General features: G+C 31.4%; 2 protein-coding genes across 2 annotated transcripts; both read right to left on the bottom strand.

Moving 5' to 3' along the window:
* Positions 1-8907: 8907 nt before the first annotated feature.
* Positions 8908-10306, bottom strand: LOC124941286. Its single transcript, XM_047481588.1, has 2 exons — positions 10033-10306; positions 8908-9064 (listed from the first exon to the last, which is right to left on the bottom strand). Exons 1-2 carry the CDS (start codon positions 10288-10290, stop codon positions 8957-8959), a joined length of 366 nt encoding a protein of 121 aa, XP_047337544.1. The 5' UTR covers positions 10291-10306; the 3' UTR covers positions 8908-8956.
* A 2509-nt stretch (positions 10307-12815) lies between these two features.
* LOC124944059 (60S ribosomal protein L3-2-like) lies at positions 12816-15874 on the bottom strand. Its single transcript, XM_047484518.1, has 6 exons — positions 15725-15874; positions 14921-15029; positions 14697-14807; positions 13862-14166; positions 13354-13763; positions 12816-13279 (listed from the first exon to the last, which is right to left on the bottom strand). Exons 2-6 carry the CDS (start codon positions 15003-15005, stop codon positions 13021-13023), a joined length of 1170 nt encoding a protein of 389 aa, XP_047340474.1. The 5' UTR covers positions 15006-15029; positions 15725-15874; the 3' UTR covers positions 12816-13020.
* Between the last annotated feature and the right edge of the window lie 1479 nt (positions 15875-17353).

Here is a 17353-nt window from a genome sequence, read left to right on the forward strand (position 1 = left end):
TTCTTGCATTTCGACTTATAGGCTTTTCTGTTTATTGTAGGATGGACAGGAGGAAGACAATGTTGGGCTTGTGGAGAAAAACAATGTTGAGGAGGACAGTGAAAATGAAGAGAAGACAGTTGAAGATGGTGTTAAAAATACTGAGGTATGCATTTCTTGCATTTGGTGCAATTCGCGCACTTTTCCTAATTCTTGCATTTGGACTAATTGAAGGGCTTTTCTGTTTATTGTAGGATGGACAGGAGAAAGACATTGTTGGGCTCTTGGAGAAAACCACTGTTGGAGAGGACAATGAAAATGAAGAGCAGACAATTGAAGATGGGGAAAAAAATTTCGAGGTATGCATTTCTTGCATTTGGTGCAATTCGCGCACTTTGCCTATTTCTTGCTTTTGGACTAATTGAAGGGCTTTTCTGGTTTTTGTAGGAAATGGAGAATGTTGGGAATTTGGAAATGGAGAAGACAGTTCAAGATGGGGAAAACAATACTGAGGTATGCATTTCTTGCATTTGGTGCAATTCGCGCACTTTGCCTATTTCTTGCTTTTGGACTAATTGAAGGGCTTTTCTGGTTTTTGTAGGATGGGCTTTTGTTGGAAATGGAGAAGACAGTTCAAGATGGGGAAAACAATACTGAGGTATGCATTTCTTGCATTTGGTGCAATTCGCGCACTTTGCCTATTTCTTGCTTTTGGACTAATTGAAGGGCTTTTCTGGTTTTTGTAGGATGGGCTTTTGTTGGAAATGGAGAAGACAGTTCAAGATGGGGAAAACAATACTGAGGTATGCATTTCTTGCATTTGGTGCAATTCGCGCACTTTGCCTATTTCTTGCTTTTGGACTAATTGAAGGGCTTTTCTGGTTTCCTGCGCAGTTCAAGATGAGGTTGAAGAGAAGGTGGAAGAGAAGGTGGAAGAGAAGGTGGAAGAGCAGGTGGAAGAGAAGGTGGAAGAGAAGGTGGAGGATAATGAAGATGAGGTATGCAATTCTTGAATTTGGACTAATTGAAGGGCTTTTGTTGCCTAATTCAATGATTTCTTTGTAGGTGGACGATGATTTCGTTGTGCAGAGGGGTAGGAAGGGGGTGCAGAGGGATAGGAAGGGGGTGCAGAAGGTGGAGGAAGATGAAGATGAGGTATGCAATTCTTGCATTTGGACTAATTGAAGGGCTTTTGTTGCCTAATTCAATGATTTCTTTGTAGGTGGACGATGATTTCGTCGTGCAGAGGGGTAGGAAGGGGGTGCAGAGGGGTAGGAAGGGGGTGCAGGGGGGTCGGAAGGGGGTGCAGAGGGGTAGGAGGGTGGTGCAGAAGAAGGTGGACGATCATTTCGTTGTGCAGAAGAAGGAAGAGAAGAAGGAGGACAAGCGGATAGATGAGGATGTGGTGGTACTGGAAGATGCATCCCACATCCTATTTAAGAGAAAGAGGACGGCGTCGAAAGCTTTACTTAGTCCCTACATCGTCCCTCGTCCAAGAAAGAAGACGATTGTTCTCGATCCTATGTCGACTTGTAATGAGCAACTGAGGAAAGAGTTCAAGAAAGAATTTGCGAAAGGGGCTAGATTTAAAAATGTTCAACTCTCTGATGGCATTGGAGACCTTAAGTTCTTCACTACAATTCTGAGGTTAAATAAGTGGCTAACTGATGTGGAGATGAATGCAACAATTTGTCTGCTAAGAGCAAGAGCATTCGCCTACCCTAAGTCGTACCCGGCGGATTTCACCATCTTAGATTGCCAGTTTGGCCCTTTGATTACTTCATACTATGACGATTTTGTTGCTGACTCGGTTGATCCAGAAAAACCAGCTGGCCATACTTTCTCTGAAGTCATTTACCACTACCACTGGGGTAGAGAAGATAAACATATGCCCGGTTGGAGCAGTGTTGATGTTATTTACTTCCCCCTCAACCTCAACAACCTACACTGGGTACTGTGTGTTATTCGATTGCAAGAATGGAGAATTGATGTTTATGATTGCGATCAGACAATTTTCAATGATGAAGAATTAGGAAAATACATGAAAGCCATTTGTGAGATGTTGCCGCCATTCCTTCATAAAGCAATGTCTGAAGTTGAAATGTCCAGGTATCCTAACATGATAAAGCAATGGGTACTTTGACTATTGAAGCTCTCAGCGTAATTGCTTGTCATTTGATTGTATCGTTTACCCGGGAAAAATGCACGACTCCATCTCTCAAACCCAATATCTGCCAAATACATAGCAATACGAGGGTCCTTAGCATTGATCTTGTCAAAATGCTGATTAAACTTCAAGATTGTGTATGCTTGAGAAGCCAAACCAAACTCGGCGTGGCAGTGATCGGTTTTGAATTTGACCATAATATTCATCTTGATGTGATATGTGCACGCACCGTGGTCAGCTTCTGGAAAAACAGCACACAAGGCATTGGCGATGCTTGGGTGTCTATCAGATACAAACACGAGATCATCAACCAATCCAATTGCATCTCTAAGTTTTTGCATGAAATAAGTCCAGGAGTTGTTATTTTCAGAATCAACAACGCCGAATGCAACAGGATAGAGTTGTTCATTCGCATCTAATGCTATCGCCACCAATAGCCGACCTCCAACCTTGTGCTTAAGAAAACTGGCATCGACGCACAATACTGGACGACAACAGTTTTTGAAACCCCTAATTGAGCAGCCTAAGGACATGAACATATACCTGAAATGACCGTGCTCATCCGTCTGGATGTCTGTTATGGTACCCGGATTGTTCTTCTCCAACATGTACAGGTATGATGGCAATTTACCGTAAGAATCTTCTACAGTTCCTCGCACCGCCATTAGGGCCTTTTCTCTAGACCGCCAAGCCTTATTATAAGACAACTTTATTCCATAAGTAGTCTGTATGTCTTCCATTATTTTCTTGGGCATGTGGTCATGGTGATGGTCCATGTACTTGCTCTTCATGCATTCGCCAAACACCCATGCTGGTGCTGGCCTTTGATTCTCTTGCCTCGTCACAATTGAACAGGTATGATCTTTTACGAATTTACGAATCTCAAACATTTCCGAGGAATTTACTCTGACAGCACGCAGTCTCCACTTGCAATTCTTATCCAAACATTTCACAACCCAAAGTTCTTTTTTTGGATTTGGATTTGGTACTAGGAACCCAATCAGAACTACTAGGTTGGGTAATAGGAACCCAATCATCATCAGCATCATCCCCCACATTCAGACGCAAATGTTCATCTTCAATGTCATTTTCAAAGAAAACCTCACGCTGCATCGGGAAGACGTCGGGGTCATCAATTTCTGGAACCGCTACACTTTCTTGAGTTGGTAGTGACTTCTCTACTAAGGATACACACAATGGAGTGCGGTTGTGGACTGAAACTGCTTCATGTAAAAAGAACTCCACATCCACATCTTTTTTTATATCAGTTATATAAGAAAATTTGGCAATCATGCCAGGAGCATTATACTTGGCTTGAAGCAATAAATCATATCTAGATTTGTCAACATCGGTAGCAGAATAAATTTGATCAACTAATTGGGCATAAGTAGAATTTTGGGGAACAATCATACCGCTGTTTGACTTTGCAGAAAAATGAGTAAGATCATCCGTAGTTTTCCACTCTCCATCAAAGTAAAGATGTACAGGTACTTGAGCTGCAATTGAAAACAGTTCAACAACATCACAAGAATTGAAAACAGTTCAACAACATCACAAGAATTGAAAAAAGTTCAACAACATTACCATAACCGAGGAGAGTTTGCTCGTAGAGTTTCAGGAAATCCAATGCCGCAACTTTTTACCATAAGTTTGCTTTAATGAATCTAATGGGATAAGAGCTCCCTATCCAATAGGTCCATTGAAGCAAACTTGTGGTTAATTCTTGGAACATTGTATCTCCACGAAACATACCAGTAAACTCTACCTCAATACTAGAATAACAAGATAGTATTGAGTGAAATCAGCTACACTATGCCAGCATGCAAACCCTAAACCTTAATACTAGAATAACAAGATAACTCAAGAACTGTGGAACTTAAACAAAAAGGTCTTGTAACTATAAGAACTGTGGAACTTAAACAACGTACTGATAAACAAATTCCAAGACAATAACTCAATAAGACTTTCTAAGAACTAAAACAAAGCTAATACCCAAATCATTTCAATCATCCACAAATTACCCTTACTTTATTTGAATTGAATTTTAAATATTAAATAAACATACCCATTTTGAGAACGAAGAGTAGTGGGTAAGCTGCTGCTGGTCGAGTTCTTCAGGGTATCGTGGTGTCGTGGTCGAGTTCTTCAGGGTATCGTGGTGTCGTCGTAGTCGTCCGCTGCTGCTGCTCGTGGTCGAGTTCTTCAGGGGAGGGTCGAGTCGGAGTGGCGAAAGCGAGAGAAGAGAGAAGGGGAAATTAAGGATTCGTGGTTTTGTTATAAATTAGGGCACAAAAATAATATATACGATGAAAGACGTGAATTGTTATTCACGTGTTTCATCTAAAACACGTGAATAAACTCACGCGTTTTAATGTGAAATGCATTCACGCGTTTCATCTAAAACGCGTGAGTTTATTCACGCGTTTTAGATGAAACACGTGAATAGCAACATTGTTCCTTGTTCCTTGTTGTTTGAGTTATGTGGCGAATGTGCGTGAATAACAACATTGTTCCTTGTTGTTTGAGTTATGTGGCGAATGTGCGTGAATAACAACATTGTTCCTTGTTGTTTGAGTTATGTGGCGAATAACAACATTGTTCCTTGTTGTTTGATTATACACAATACGCGTGAGTTATGAGGATAAGTTATGATATTGTTAACATAAGTAATAAACCATAAATAGAAGAATATTCAGTAATATAAACCACCATAAATCATAAATATCCAAATTAAGTATTGTTATAAACCATAAATATCATAAATATCATAAATAACCCATAAATAGAAGAAGAACAATAAGTCTAAACAACTCCAAATTAAGTAAGCAAATGCTGCAAATCACAAGCAGCAACAGATTGAAGCAACTTTGTATGAGGAACAACATGTTCATCCAATATGCATGACATAGCAGCCGCTGTCTCAAAAAGCCAATTGTCGGGGAGAACATCAAAATCCTTTTCAATTGTTTGATACCTGTTGTCTATCTCGAAGTATACTATTATAGTTTTCGCATCCCTTGGCTCAGCAAATGGATAATCTGGATTATCCGATTCTTTAATACTACCACCTCCAGCAACTATTAACTCAATGAGATCCTGTTTATAAAGTGTGTTGAAATTCCCTACAAATATAAAAATGTAACCGTCGAACAGTTTCGAACGCTGAAAAACCAACAAAGAAGATAATTTCAGTTATCATGCAAAATAAGAAAAAGTACAGATAGGAGGAATAAGACCAAACTCACATTATTCAACAACAGAAGTCTGTCTTTTCTAGGACCACATTGGGCTCCATGATTATCATGTTTAACCTCATAAGGTTCCTCATCAACACAGTTTTCGGTTTTCAATGATGATTTTATCCCTAAACAAAACAATTTTTAAACTAATTTAACAGACATATGTATGAAAATAATCGTGTTAACAGAGACTCACAATTAATAGTAAGGACCCATTTCCCGTTCAGAATTGTCTTCAATACTTTTTGAGTTCGGTCGCATGCACCATTGGGATCAGTGTAAGCAATAACATGGGTTACATCTTCTCTCCACTTCGGAGACACCCTTGCACCAAAAGTGCGAGCAAATTCAACTATCAACAACTGTGTAAAACAATAATATAATGGTTATTACATACAAAACTAGTTAATATGGACATAGTAGAGAGAATAGAACATACATTATTTTCAGGTGATAATTGATTGGGACATAAGGTCATAACAGTGTTTGTTGCCTGCATATTATAAAAAAAAGGAGTTGAACGAACTGAGAAAACCATTTTATTAACAACCATTTTATTACATACCATTTTGTTGAACGAACTGAGAAAACCACAACGGCAGCTCCTGATCTAAATATTACAATATCCATCATTACAAACAGCAGAATATACATCAATAGCTAACCATACAATATTCATGTAATTGAAAATCAACAATCAATCAGTATATATAGGTAGGAAAACCAACAATCAATCAGTATATATGAAACGGCATAATATACAACAATATCCATGAATATAAATGGCAGAATATACATCGAAACCTAACCCTAAACATAAATACTATAATATCTATCAATATAAAAGGCAAAATATACATCGAAACCTAACCCTAAACCTAACCTAAATACATCAATATTCATTATAAACGGCATAATATACATCAAAACCAAACCCTAAACCTAAATACATCCATATAAATTGCAGAATATACATCGAAACTAAACCCTAAACCCAAATACTTCGATATACATAGGAAACGGCATAATATACATCAAAAACAAACCTTTAACCCTAAATACACCAATATCCATGAATATAAACGGTATAATATACATCGAAACCTAACCCTAAACCCAAATACTTCGATATACATAGGAAACGGCAAACCTTTAACCCTAAATACATCCATATACATGAATATAAACGGTAAATATACATCAAAACCTAAGTCTAAACATTAAGCCCTAACCTGACCTGATGATGTTGAAGAACGATGATGTTGGAAGGATCCCGATGATGTTGAGGAACGATGATGTTGAGGAACAATGATGTTGAGGAACGCTGATGTTGATGAACGATGATCTTGATGGATGTGGGAATGGAAAGTCGGCTGCAGTCGGAGTGGGAGGGAGAATCGGGGAGGTTTTGTTTAAAATTAGGGCTGGAAAATTATATATAAGACTAAAGACGCGATTTAATCTAAATCGCGTGAGTTCATCACCGCGATTTAGAAGAAACGTGTGGCTGGTAATTCACGTACATTTAAAAACGCGAATTACCAATCACGCGTTTCTTCTAAATCGCGGTGATGAACTCACGCGATTTAGATTAAATCGCGTGATTGGTAATTCGCGTCTATGAGCGTAAAAAATGGCGCCGAAGGGGTATTTCTGACATTTCGTAGGGCAAAAGGGCCCTTTTTGCCAACATTAGTAGGCGTGGGCCCTTTTTGGAATTTCCCTGTTATGGGGGCCATTTCATCAAATTTCCCTAATATTTTCGCATTACGATTCGGGTTCGTGTAAGAAATTAATAAACCGTATTTTTTTTTATTTAAAATAATATTATATTAAAACAAATTAAATATTTGAAAAAAAACATTAAAATATTTGAAAAACAATTTCTATTCTCATAATATTTGATCATTCTCCCTTATTTTTAAAGTATTATTGTTTTTAGGAATAATATCTTATTCTTTGTAGTTAATGACAAAGTTTTATTTAAAATTTTATTTTGATTTAATTGAACGAGAAAATTTACTTGATTTAATCGAAAATTAATTAAGTTGAATAACCAATTTTTTTAACTGATAAACGGAGCATCTTCAATTTTGTAAAAGTCAACCCGTTTTACCAACAAAAAAATGTGTGCTCAAACACCCCCAACTTATAAAGAGGTTGTGGCAGGTAAGTCAACATCTTTCAATGCTTCAAACCTCTTCAAATAGTTACGTCGATTACCATTAAATAATAAGAAATGCCTAAAAAAAAATTAATTCATTAAAGTTAGGTTAGGTAGTTAAATTAGTAATATGAATTTTTATTTATTTATAAATTTTATGTAAATAATAAGTTAACCGCTTTGAAATTGTTAAAGACAAAATCTCATTTTGTAAAATTTAACCGTAAGAAAATAAAGCTGTGAAAAATGAAAAATAAGTTCGAAAAATGAAATCGAATTTGTAACAAATAAGAAGCTCCAATCCGACCATAAATATTTAAAAGAATATATTAAACATTATTGTTATTATTTGTATTTAAAACAAAATTTAGATAATTTTTTATTATTTAGTATAATCTTTTGACTAGATTGAACCTACCTTTTAACCCACAAATATATTTAAATAAATATTATATCGAAGTAAATTGTTTTATTTTTCATTTTTATGGACAAATTGAGAAACTAATTCGGTTACACATTTTTTTTAACGATTTAACGTTATTTTATTAAAAATTCTTAAAAAAAATAATAAAATAAGTTTTTTTATTTTCCTAGACAAGTTTAGAAAAATTTAATTCGTAACTGACTGAAACAAATGAATTACACAACACAAATAATTATAATTGAAAGTTTATCTAATTAAAACTTTGATCAAAATATATATATAAAAAATGAATTTTGAGTTTTCATAAATAATTGATTTAATATGTTGAAAGATTAATTTATAAATCTTATAAAAAAAAATTATGCAGTTTAAGACAATTTCTAGGTCAAAAATAATTTTGAGTTACTAATTTTGAAGAAATTTGTTATTTATTGTTTTTAAGTTGGTAAATAGTATATTTGTTAAGAGTTTTAATTATTTTTATTCAATTAATATTTATTTTTAATTATTATTTATGTATTATCACATTATTTAATTTGGCAAAAGCTTGGAGTATTCCACTTAGACATTGAAAGTGAATAGCTATATATATATATATATATATATATATATATATATATAATAAAAATATTGTTTAAAATTGTTATTATGTTTATGTATTTTTATTTAATTATTTATTTTTAAAATAGTTTATAAATATGTGAAATATAAATAAATGTATATGATGCAATATTTAAAAAAGTATCAACCTAACTTAACCTCTCATACACTTAACATATATATAAGATCAATCTTAATAGAGTATAATAAAACTGTATTTAAAATAATTAAGAAAACAACTAAATACCATAATAGGTATAGTTTCTATAGAATAGGCATCAATATCTAAGTATATAAGTAATTAATTAATTAATCAAACACTAACAAAGAGTTAAATAAGATAATTAATTAGTCCCTGTTTGGAATGGAAAATGTTGTCTAATTCATGAGAAGGGCAAATGTGTATTTTCTCTTTGACAAGGAAGAGGGGTTGGCCGAGCAATACAAGTAGGGTACTGCTGACCTGGCATCAGTACCGGTAATTCTGACACCTGTCACCCAAAAACAAATATTATTATTACTTATTAAAAACAATTATATAAACATAAACCAAATTAAATGATTATTTTATTTTCTTACTTTCATACTATTTTTACATAATTTAATTATAATCACTTTATCTTTTCTTCACCTTAAATTTTTAATATTTTTGAAAATATGAAACTCATTTTTAAGCTACAATCTTTTTTCCTTTTTATTTTATATTTATTTTAAAATTATTTCTTCAAAATTTCATTTACACATAATCTTGATATTTGAGTTACCTATTTATTTAAAAATATATATATATAATTATTATTAATTAGTTTTTGACATTTTGAGCTAATAATTTTCATGTGATTATTTTAGCATTTTCTGTATTTGTTAAAAAAAAATTATAGAAAATAACACCATCCCATATCATTTTAATTTAAAAGTTATTTATTAAAAATCAAACTTAAACATTCATTATTTTTAATATAATTTATTCCTAAATTAAGATCAAAGGTAATACAACTTTCTATTCTCAAACAAAATACAAACCCTAATTCATTTTTATTTAAGCTATACAAATGAGTTTAATAAAATTAAAATTACATCTTAATATATATATATATATATAGACTTTTTCCTCACTCATAAATACAAATATTAATTTTGTTAAATAAATAAAATAAACAATTGAACACCAAATAATATTGGATTCTTGAAGAGAATAAATTGAAAATTAAAATATTATTTTAGTTATTATTTAAACAATTACATCTCTTTTATATAAAAAAAAAATTCATAACTAACTAACTAACTATAATTAATAAAATTAACTAATAATTATCAAAAATAAAAAAATAAAATAAAAAACTAATTAACAGTTTTAATTAGTAACTAATTAACCTGTTATTATTATTATTCTTACAAATAACAATTATTACTATTAAAAAAACATATTTACTAGTTAGCAAGAGAGAGAAAGACTTACTTGTTGATTTCTAAGTTTGAAAATGGACAACCATTGAGCATGATTATTACTCCTAATTCCATTAATGGGTTTAAAAAAATGCTCAAAGATCTTCATGATTAGAAACATAAATATCAAGATACCAATGGCGATCAAAACGACAGACATTGCTTCTCCCATCAAAAACGATTTGTCGGTTGTTTCTCCTCCTAATTCAGGTGAGCTCATCGGTTCCTCCGATGATTCAGAATATATAATCCATGTACCATTTTCAGACATTTTTTTTGCATTCAACAAAAACTCACTAAGGAACAGTACTACTGGTTTATGAAAGACCAAATCACAAGGTTTTTATTCCTAACTCGTGAAAAAAGAAAGAAAAAAAAAAGCACCTTATAGAGAAGAAAGTAAAGGATATAATCACATGGAAAGAGAATTTGTTGAAAAGAAAATTATTCTTAGAGTAAATAAATCATCTATACATGAGATTACTATATGTTTTTTTAACTCATAATTACTCTCATTTCTAAATGGGAATAACTTATCTTTTATTTTTATTTTTTAAATAATTTATTATTATTATTATTATAACAAAATGGGTTTTTAATACAATGAGAATTCGAGTCAGGTGAGTTTGAAAAAAAATTAGTAAACTTAAAAAAATTAAAAAAAAATTATGAATAAAACGATAATTAATAAATGTAAATTTTGACTTTTAAAAAAAATACTGTATTAAATTAAAAAATTTAAAATTAATTCACCCAAACCTCTATATAAATTCATCCATATTTAAGATATATCAAAATTTACCAGTTCCATACTTAGAACTTGTTAGGTTAAAAGGTGACGGAATGATTATGAGATAGTTAGTTTCTGGGATTAAAAAAAAATATTATTATTATGGTTAAATGCATTGAAAAGATATATAGAAATGTGGGCGAATATAAACAAGTATAAACTTCTCATGGAAATTAATTATTCTCGAAAAAGATACTTTAACCGATGACTTAACAAGGAAGTTGTTAACTTAAGTGGTTTCTAATCCTCTTTTGTGAAGAGTAATAATTTATTTTTTAATTATTTTTTTTTTAGATGTGAGCAATGACTGATCTACTTTATTAGTGTAAACTGTGTGGTTCAAATTTATATATATATAATTAAGTGACTAAAGACTTTTGACTTGTATATGTCAAAAACAAAATGATAAATTCAAAGAAAATATCAGATGATGAATAAGTCCACAAATACGTGAAATATCACGTGGGTGGGAGAAAAAAAATTAAAATGTCTAAAAACGATCATTTCGAAACAAAAAAAATGGTCTTGAAATGAGCGTTTCGGGACGTGAGGGTAACATGGCAGGTCACGTTAGATTCGTGGTTTTGCTTTCGCTACCTCTTTAGTTGATTTTATCATTCATTGTATATGTCATTCATATCTAGTATAGTTTTATGGTGTGTTATATTGTTTTTTTTTTTAAAGTTTTTACTCTTGATAGATTTCAAATATTTGGATTTGAGTTTGTTTATTTTTTGTTCTTAGTTATCAATTTGAACTTTGAATAATGATTTAGTAATTTTTGGATAACTTATAATTTTATTGACCGACTTTTTATAATTAGTTATAAGTTTTATTTTTGAAAATACCGTAACTTTATAGAGAATAAATGAAAGGATAGAAAACATTTTTAAAAAAATGGAAGGAGAAAAGACCTTTTAGTTAATCAAGACAATAATTGTCTTAAAAAATGGTCTCTTTCTTAGTTTTGGGAAATTTAACCAACTTTTTCAAACCAAAATATAATCTCTAAATTATACTAAACGTTTTCTCAAAAGCAATGTCAAAGTTCTTCTAAAAAACAAAGAAAAAGAAAACAAGACAAGTTTAATGTCTTCATTTCAAAGCATACTTGTGCAAAAAATTTAGGATGTTAGAGAATTTTAATGAATTTGATTTTAGGTCATTTTAAATAACTAAACTTTTACGATATTAAATTTACGATAATAAGATTTTGCGAGTTTATAAATAATTTTGATTTTACGATTTTACTTTAAAAAATATATTTATAAATTATAAAAAGTTATTATTTATTCAAATAAGTAAATTAATATAATTAACTTTGTAAATATAACTTTTTTTTATAGTGTAATTTACTTATTATTATTATTATTTTTAATTAATTTTATATTTAAATATATTTATTTTTTAAAATTGTTAAAATAATTTATAATTTTCAAATTAAACTCTTAAGCACTTTTGGAAAGAAAAAAAAAAGTGAGATACTTGTGCTAGCTAGTAGATAATGTTTTCTTAGTTAAAAATATTGAAAATGTGTTTTGTGTTCTCATAATTTGAATAAGTTTATGTATTATAGTATTTGGATATAATGTTAATTATATATTTAAACTTTTATTTATGGCATTTAGCTTAAAGTGAAGAAAAGGTAAGGGAACCTATCACTCAAGCATATTTTGAAGAATGAATATAATGCTTTATCGTTTCTTTTCACTTTTCTTTATATTTTTAAATGGAGAAAACAAACTTTTTGAAACATTTAGTTATATGGGGATAAAAATCTTTTTTTTTTTATAAAAATATTTAATTGATAAAAAGTCAAAAACAAATATCTAAAGAAGATCATTTACATAATTCACTTAAATGATGGGATACTTGAAAATTTAAATGGAAGATTTGATTGGAAAAAAGATTAGTTAGAGAGAATTTCTGTTAAGGTAAAATCCTAAATAAATTAATTAAGGAACAAGTTCAAAAATATTCGAAACCAAAACAAATCACCAAACATGTAAATCCCAAAATTGACAGAGTTCTTCCATTGACTAAAATAGTTCAAAACATAAACTTACTAAAACAAAATCCTTACAAATAAGAACATTAGAAATAGCAAGTACTCAAAAGGAAATGAGTTTAAACATCCAAAACCATTGAAAATTCCAAGTTCAAGCAAGAAATAACAAACATTGAAAACCCAGGCAAACTATGATCAATCTTCTAGGCCTTAAGTCTTCCATAAAACTTCTGTTTTTCTTCAGTTGTCTGGAAACGACCATGTCCAAATTTGGAAGAAGTATCAATGAATTTGAGCTTAATCTCCTCCATTGCAAGCCTAGAAGTCTGAGTAAGCAAGGATTGACGTAAAGTAAGAACACGCTTCTTCGGCCCAACAACTCCTCCCTTTATCATCAAAAAATCTTCATTCACAACACCATAGTGTGGAAATCCTCCCATTGGTGTTATGTCTTTCTCAGTCCTATTAATTGAAAAATTCAAGTCAAATACAACAATCAAACAATAGAAAAGGAATACTAATTGAAAAATGTTTACCTGTCGAACTCAGTATCAGCATTGTGAGACTCCTGGCCAGTTTTCCCAACCTTGTAAATCTTCTTGTTCAACTCAGTTCTATGATGGTATCCATTCTGACCAGCCCTGGCAACTGTGAACGATACTCTAGCAGGATGCCAAGCACCAATACAAGCAACTTTTCGAAGACCACGATGGGTCTTGCGAGGAAGTCGGGAAACACCCCATCTAGTTACCACACCTTCAAATCCCTTACCCTTTGTCACACCAATTATGTCAATCATTTCATCTTTCTGAAACACGGCATCGATTGGAACTTGTTTCTCGAAGAAACTGTATGCAAAATCAACCTTTTGAGCTATATCTCCACCATTAACCTGGATTTCAGTAAGGTGGGCTTTCTTTTGCTTCAGTCCTTTCAACTTTCGAATCTGCACAGTTTGCAAATTATTGATTAATTATTGAATTGGCATGTTATACTGTACTGAATTGGTTTTTTTTGCTTGATTCTAATGCAAGAAATTAATACCTGGGTATGGGCCAAGACACGAATTACAGTACAGTATTTCTTGAATTTCTCCAACTGAGATTTCAGATCCTTCTTTCCTTCTTCAGTTTCATACTTCTTTGAATACTTTGTGAAAGCCTTCTTCTTTGACTTGCACCAATTTTTGTAGAACCTTCTTCTGACCTCTTCGCTCAAATGTTGAGCCCAGACAGTGTTCAGACTGCGCAGGCCACGTGGAGTTTTGACATAGCCAACTATACCCACAATAACCATTGGTGGAGTTTCAACAATGGTCACAGCCTCACATGTTTCCTTCTTGTGGAGCTCTATATGAAATAAAATTTTGTTAAATTAAAACACAAATAAATAAATATATTCAAAGAATTTAACCATGGCCCCTCAACAAATTACCAAAACATTTTTAAAATTGAATACAAAAGATATTCTATTCATGTAACCTAGATAAAATTTCATCAAACAAGGATTTTATTTCAAAAAAACGGTTTTTTCAGAGAAAAAAAAACTACACCAAACAAGAGGTTGATCATCCTCATCTTCATACATTAAAATATAATCTTGCAAAACCATTAAGCATAATGAATAGATGAAATGTAGGTATTTCACAAACCACAACATAATTAGTACAAACTTTTTAACTTCAAAATAGAATACACTTGATCAAACAAGGGTTTTTAATTCCAAAAGATAGGTTTACTCAGAAACAAAACTACACCAAACATGAGATTGGTCATCAAAATTGCAAAACTATTAATCATATTGAATAAATAAAGTGAACGAATTTCACAATTCACAACATAATTAGTACAAACTTTTCAAAAGAAAAAAGAAAACTTACTTGATCCGGGCTTCTCAACTTCCCTCATAATATGGGTCATTCCTGCTTTGTAGCCTATGAAAGAAGTCAATCTGCAGGGCTTGGATTGATTGTCTTGGGGAAAGGCTTTCACTGGATAAGAAAGTATGAACAATATGAGAAACAATGTGGCAAGCATGAAAAAATCAAATTCATGAAGAACCCATAGACAGTAATCTTAATAATTGCAGAAAATAGAGATCAACCTTTTCCACGCATCCTCTGGGCTCTTTTCCTGGGAAGAAATCCCAAGGAACCATGTCTTGGGTGCTCAAACTTTCGGTGAGACATTTCTGTTTCCTAGTTACTTCTTACCTGCAAAAATACATAGTTCTAAATATTGCATCTTTTTACACCAGCATGTTTATAACAAAGATTAACAGTTCATAAACATAGTAGTACATCATAAGGAAATCCTTGAAAATCATAAGTAAGGTGAAAATGAAACATGAAGTATAGATCTAAGTATGGACTTATGTAGAAAATATCTAATCAAGACTGCCTTTTGTGAGAGCAAACATGAGATGCAGACATCATTCCAAACAGATGTAAGAGAAATGCTTCCTCACCATAGGCCTATGACATTTTCATGTGTCAATTCTCCAGGGCTCATTTGTTTTCCTCTTACAAATAACCCAAATAACCAGGGTACATGTATATGAGCCCTATCGAGACTCCAGCCTTGGTTAATTAGACTGTATGGGAGAACATTTCTCTACCATCCGAATAAAACAATCCAACATCTTCACATCGCAAACCAAAAGGCATACTAAAGACATAGATAACTAGATGCAGATGAAATCCATCAAAAACATGTATGTTTACCACAAAACATTGATGAGATGAAAACAGCAAAAAAAATATCAAATAGAATCGGCGATTCAGATCCGATTCAACATTAAGGAAATTCAAACATTTCGATCTAATGAGAATTGTGAAACCATATGAAGAATTCAAGAGATTTATACAGTAATCAAAGTGAAAACAATCGGAAAATTGAACAAAACTACCTTGGAAGAGAGAGAGCTCGACTAGTGAGGCGCCTATAACAGGTAAACCCTAGTTCATCAGCTTGTGTGTGTATTTATATTAAGAGGGTAAGAATGCTTGGATGGGGTAGATCCGTAAATTTAGTGGCTTTGATAGATAGCAGCCGTTGGATTGAGAAACCCTAATTTCCTGAATTTGTCTGTATGTAAAGCCCATTACAAAGAAACCTATTATTTTAAATCTCAAATACCTTCTAAGTTCTAGCCCAACATGAATGGGTTATTTGTCCAAAAAAAAAACTTGTCTGACCTAAATGATAAGAAAATCAGTTTTTTTATTTTTTTTACCCAAAATAACTATGTACATATTCCAATAAAGAGTAATTTTATTGGTTTTTAAATAAATAAAGAGTAATTTTAATATTTTAATATATAAAAAAATTGATTAGATTGTTAAGTTAATATGTTGATTTTTGAATAAAAACCTAAAAATAATATAATAATCACTATATCAAATAAGGAACCATTTCTTAAACTAACATGGTTCAACTTTTCAAAAAAACATATTTTGTTATTCATTTCTAAACTAACTTAGTTTATTATTCAAACTTATTTTTTTTTAATTTATGTATTATATTTAAATTTATTATATATATATATATAAATTATTAATTTTATAAAGTTGATATATTTAAATTATTATTTGTATAAATTAAACTATTTATATTTTAATATATATTTTAAATTATTATTAACTTAGTTAAAAAATAATTGGATGTGAATTATGTCTCACGATAGAAGATATTGTTCCAGTCAAACAACAACAAATATGGTCAAAAGTTTTAATGGTATCTTAAATTCTGCCCGTTTTCTTTCGATCACATCAATGGTGGGATATATATATTATCGCTCTGTATAACTTGTTGCAGAAAGGCGTACTCAAACTTTGAATGATCTTCAAAATGGGCATACTTATTGCAATGTATCAAAGAAAAATTATTTGAAAATATCGAAAGCAATGCATCAACACACACAATTATTTCATACAATGAGCAAAGTGAAAATTTTGAGATGACTATTGCACGTTACATAACGAATAATATCTTTGAGATGACTATTGCACGTTACATAACGAATAATAGTTATTAGAAATGTAGCAACAAACATATCGTTGACCTATGTTCATGTGGAAAATGGTATCGATATCATTCTCTATGTTCACATATAGTTGTTGGTTGTATAATGTGCAATCTCAATTGGGTTTAATACATCGATACATATCATAATCTAACAATACTTTCTATGATGTGGTAGTATGATTTTCATCCCATACATTGTTGAGTTATGAAGCCTACATTTATAATAAATTATACATTGTTAATTCAAATTTATTGGGTTTTCTTTTTGGTTTTGGGCTTGGGTCTGGCCAAAATTATTTAGGTTTATTACCTGAATGTTTACCCTATAAATATGTTATTATTAAGAGTTAAATGGGGAGAGACATAATTCTAGAGAGATAAAGTGTGAAGCAAAAACTCTGTATTACTTCTTATTCATAGTGAAATCTGGTGGTGACTGAAGTGGACGTAGCTCAATTTGAGTGAACCACTATAAATCTGTGTCTTCTTGTGTTATTCTTTTTGCATTTTT

The sequence above is a fragment of the Impatiens glandulifera genome, chromosome 6, assembly GCF_907164915.1.
Source record: "Impatiens glandulifera chromosome 6, dImpGla2.1, whole genome shotgun sequence".
Lineage (NCBI taxonomy): Eukaryota > Viridiplantae > Streptophyta > Magnoliopsida > Ericales > Balsaminaceae > Impatiens > Impatiens glandulifera.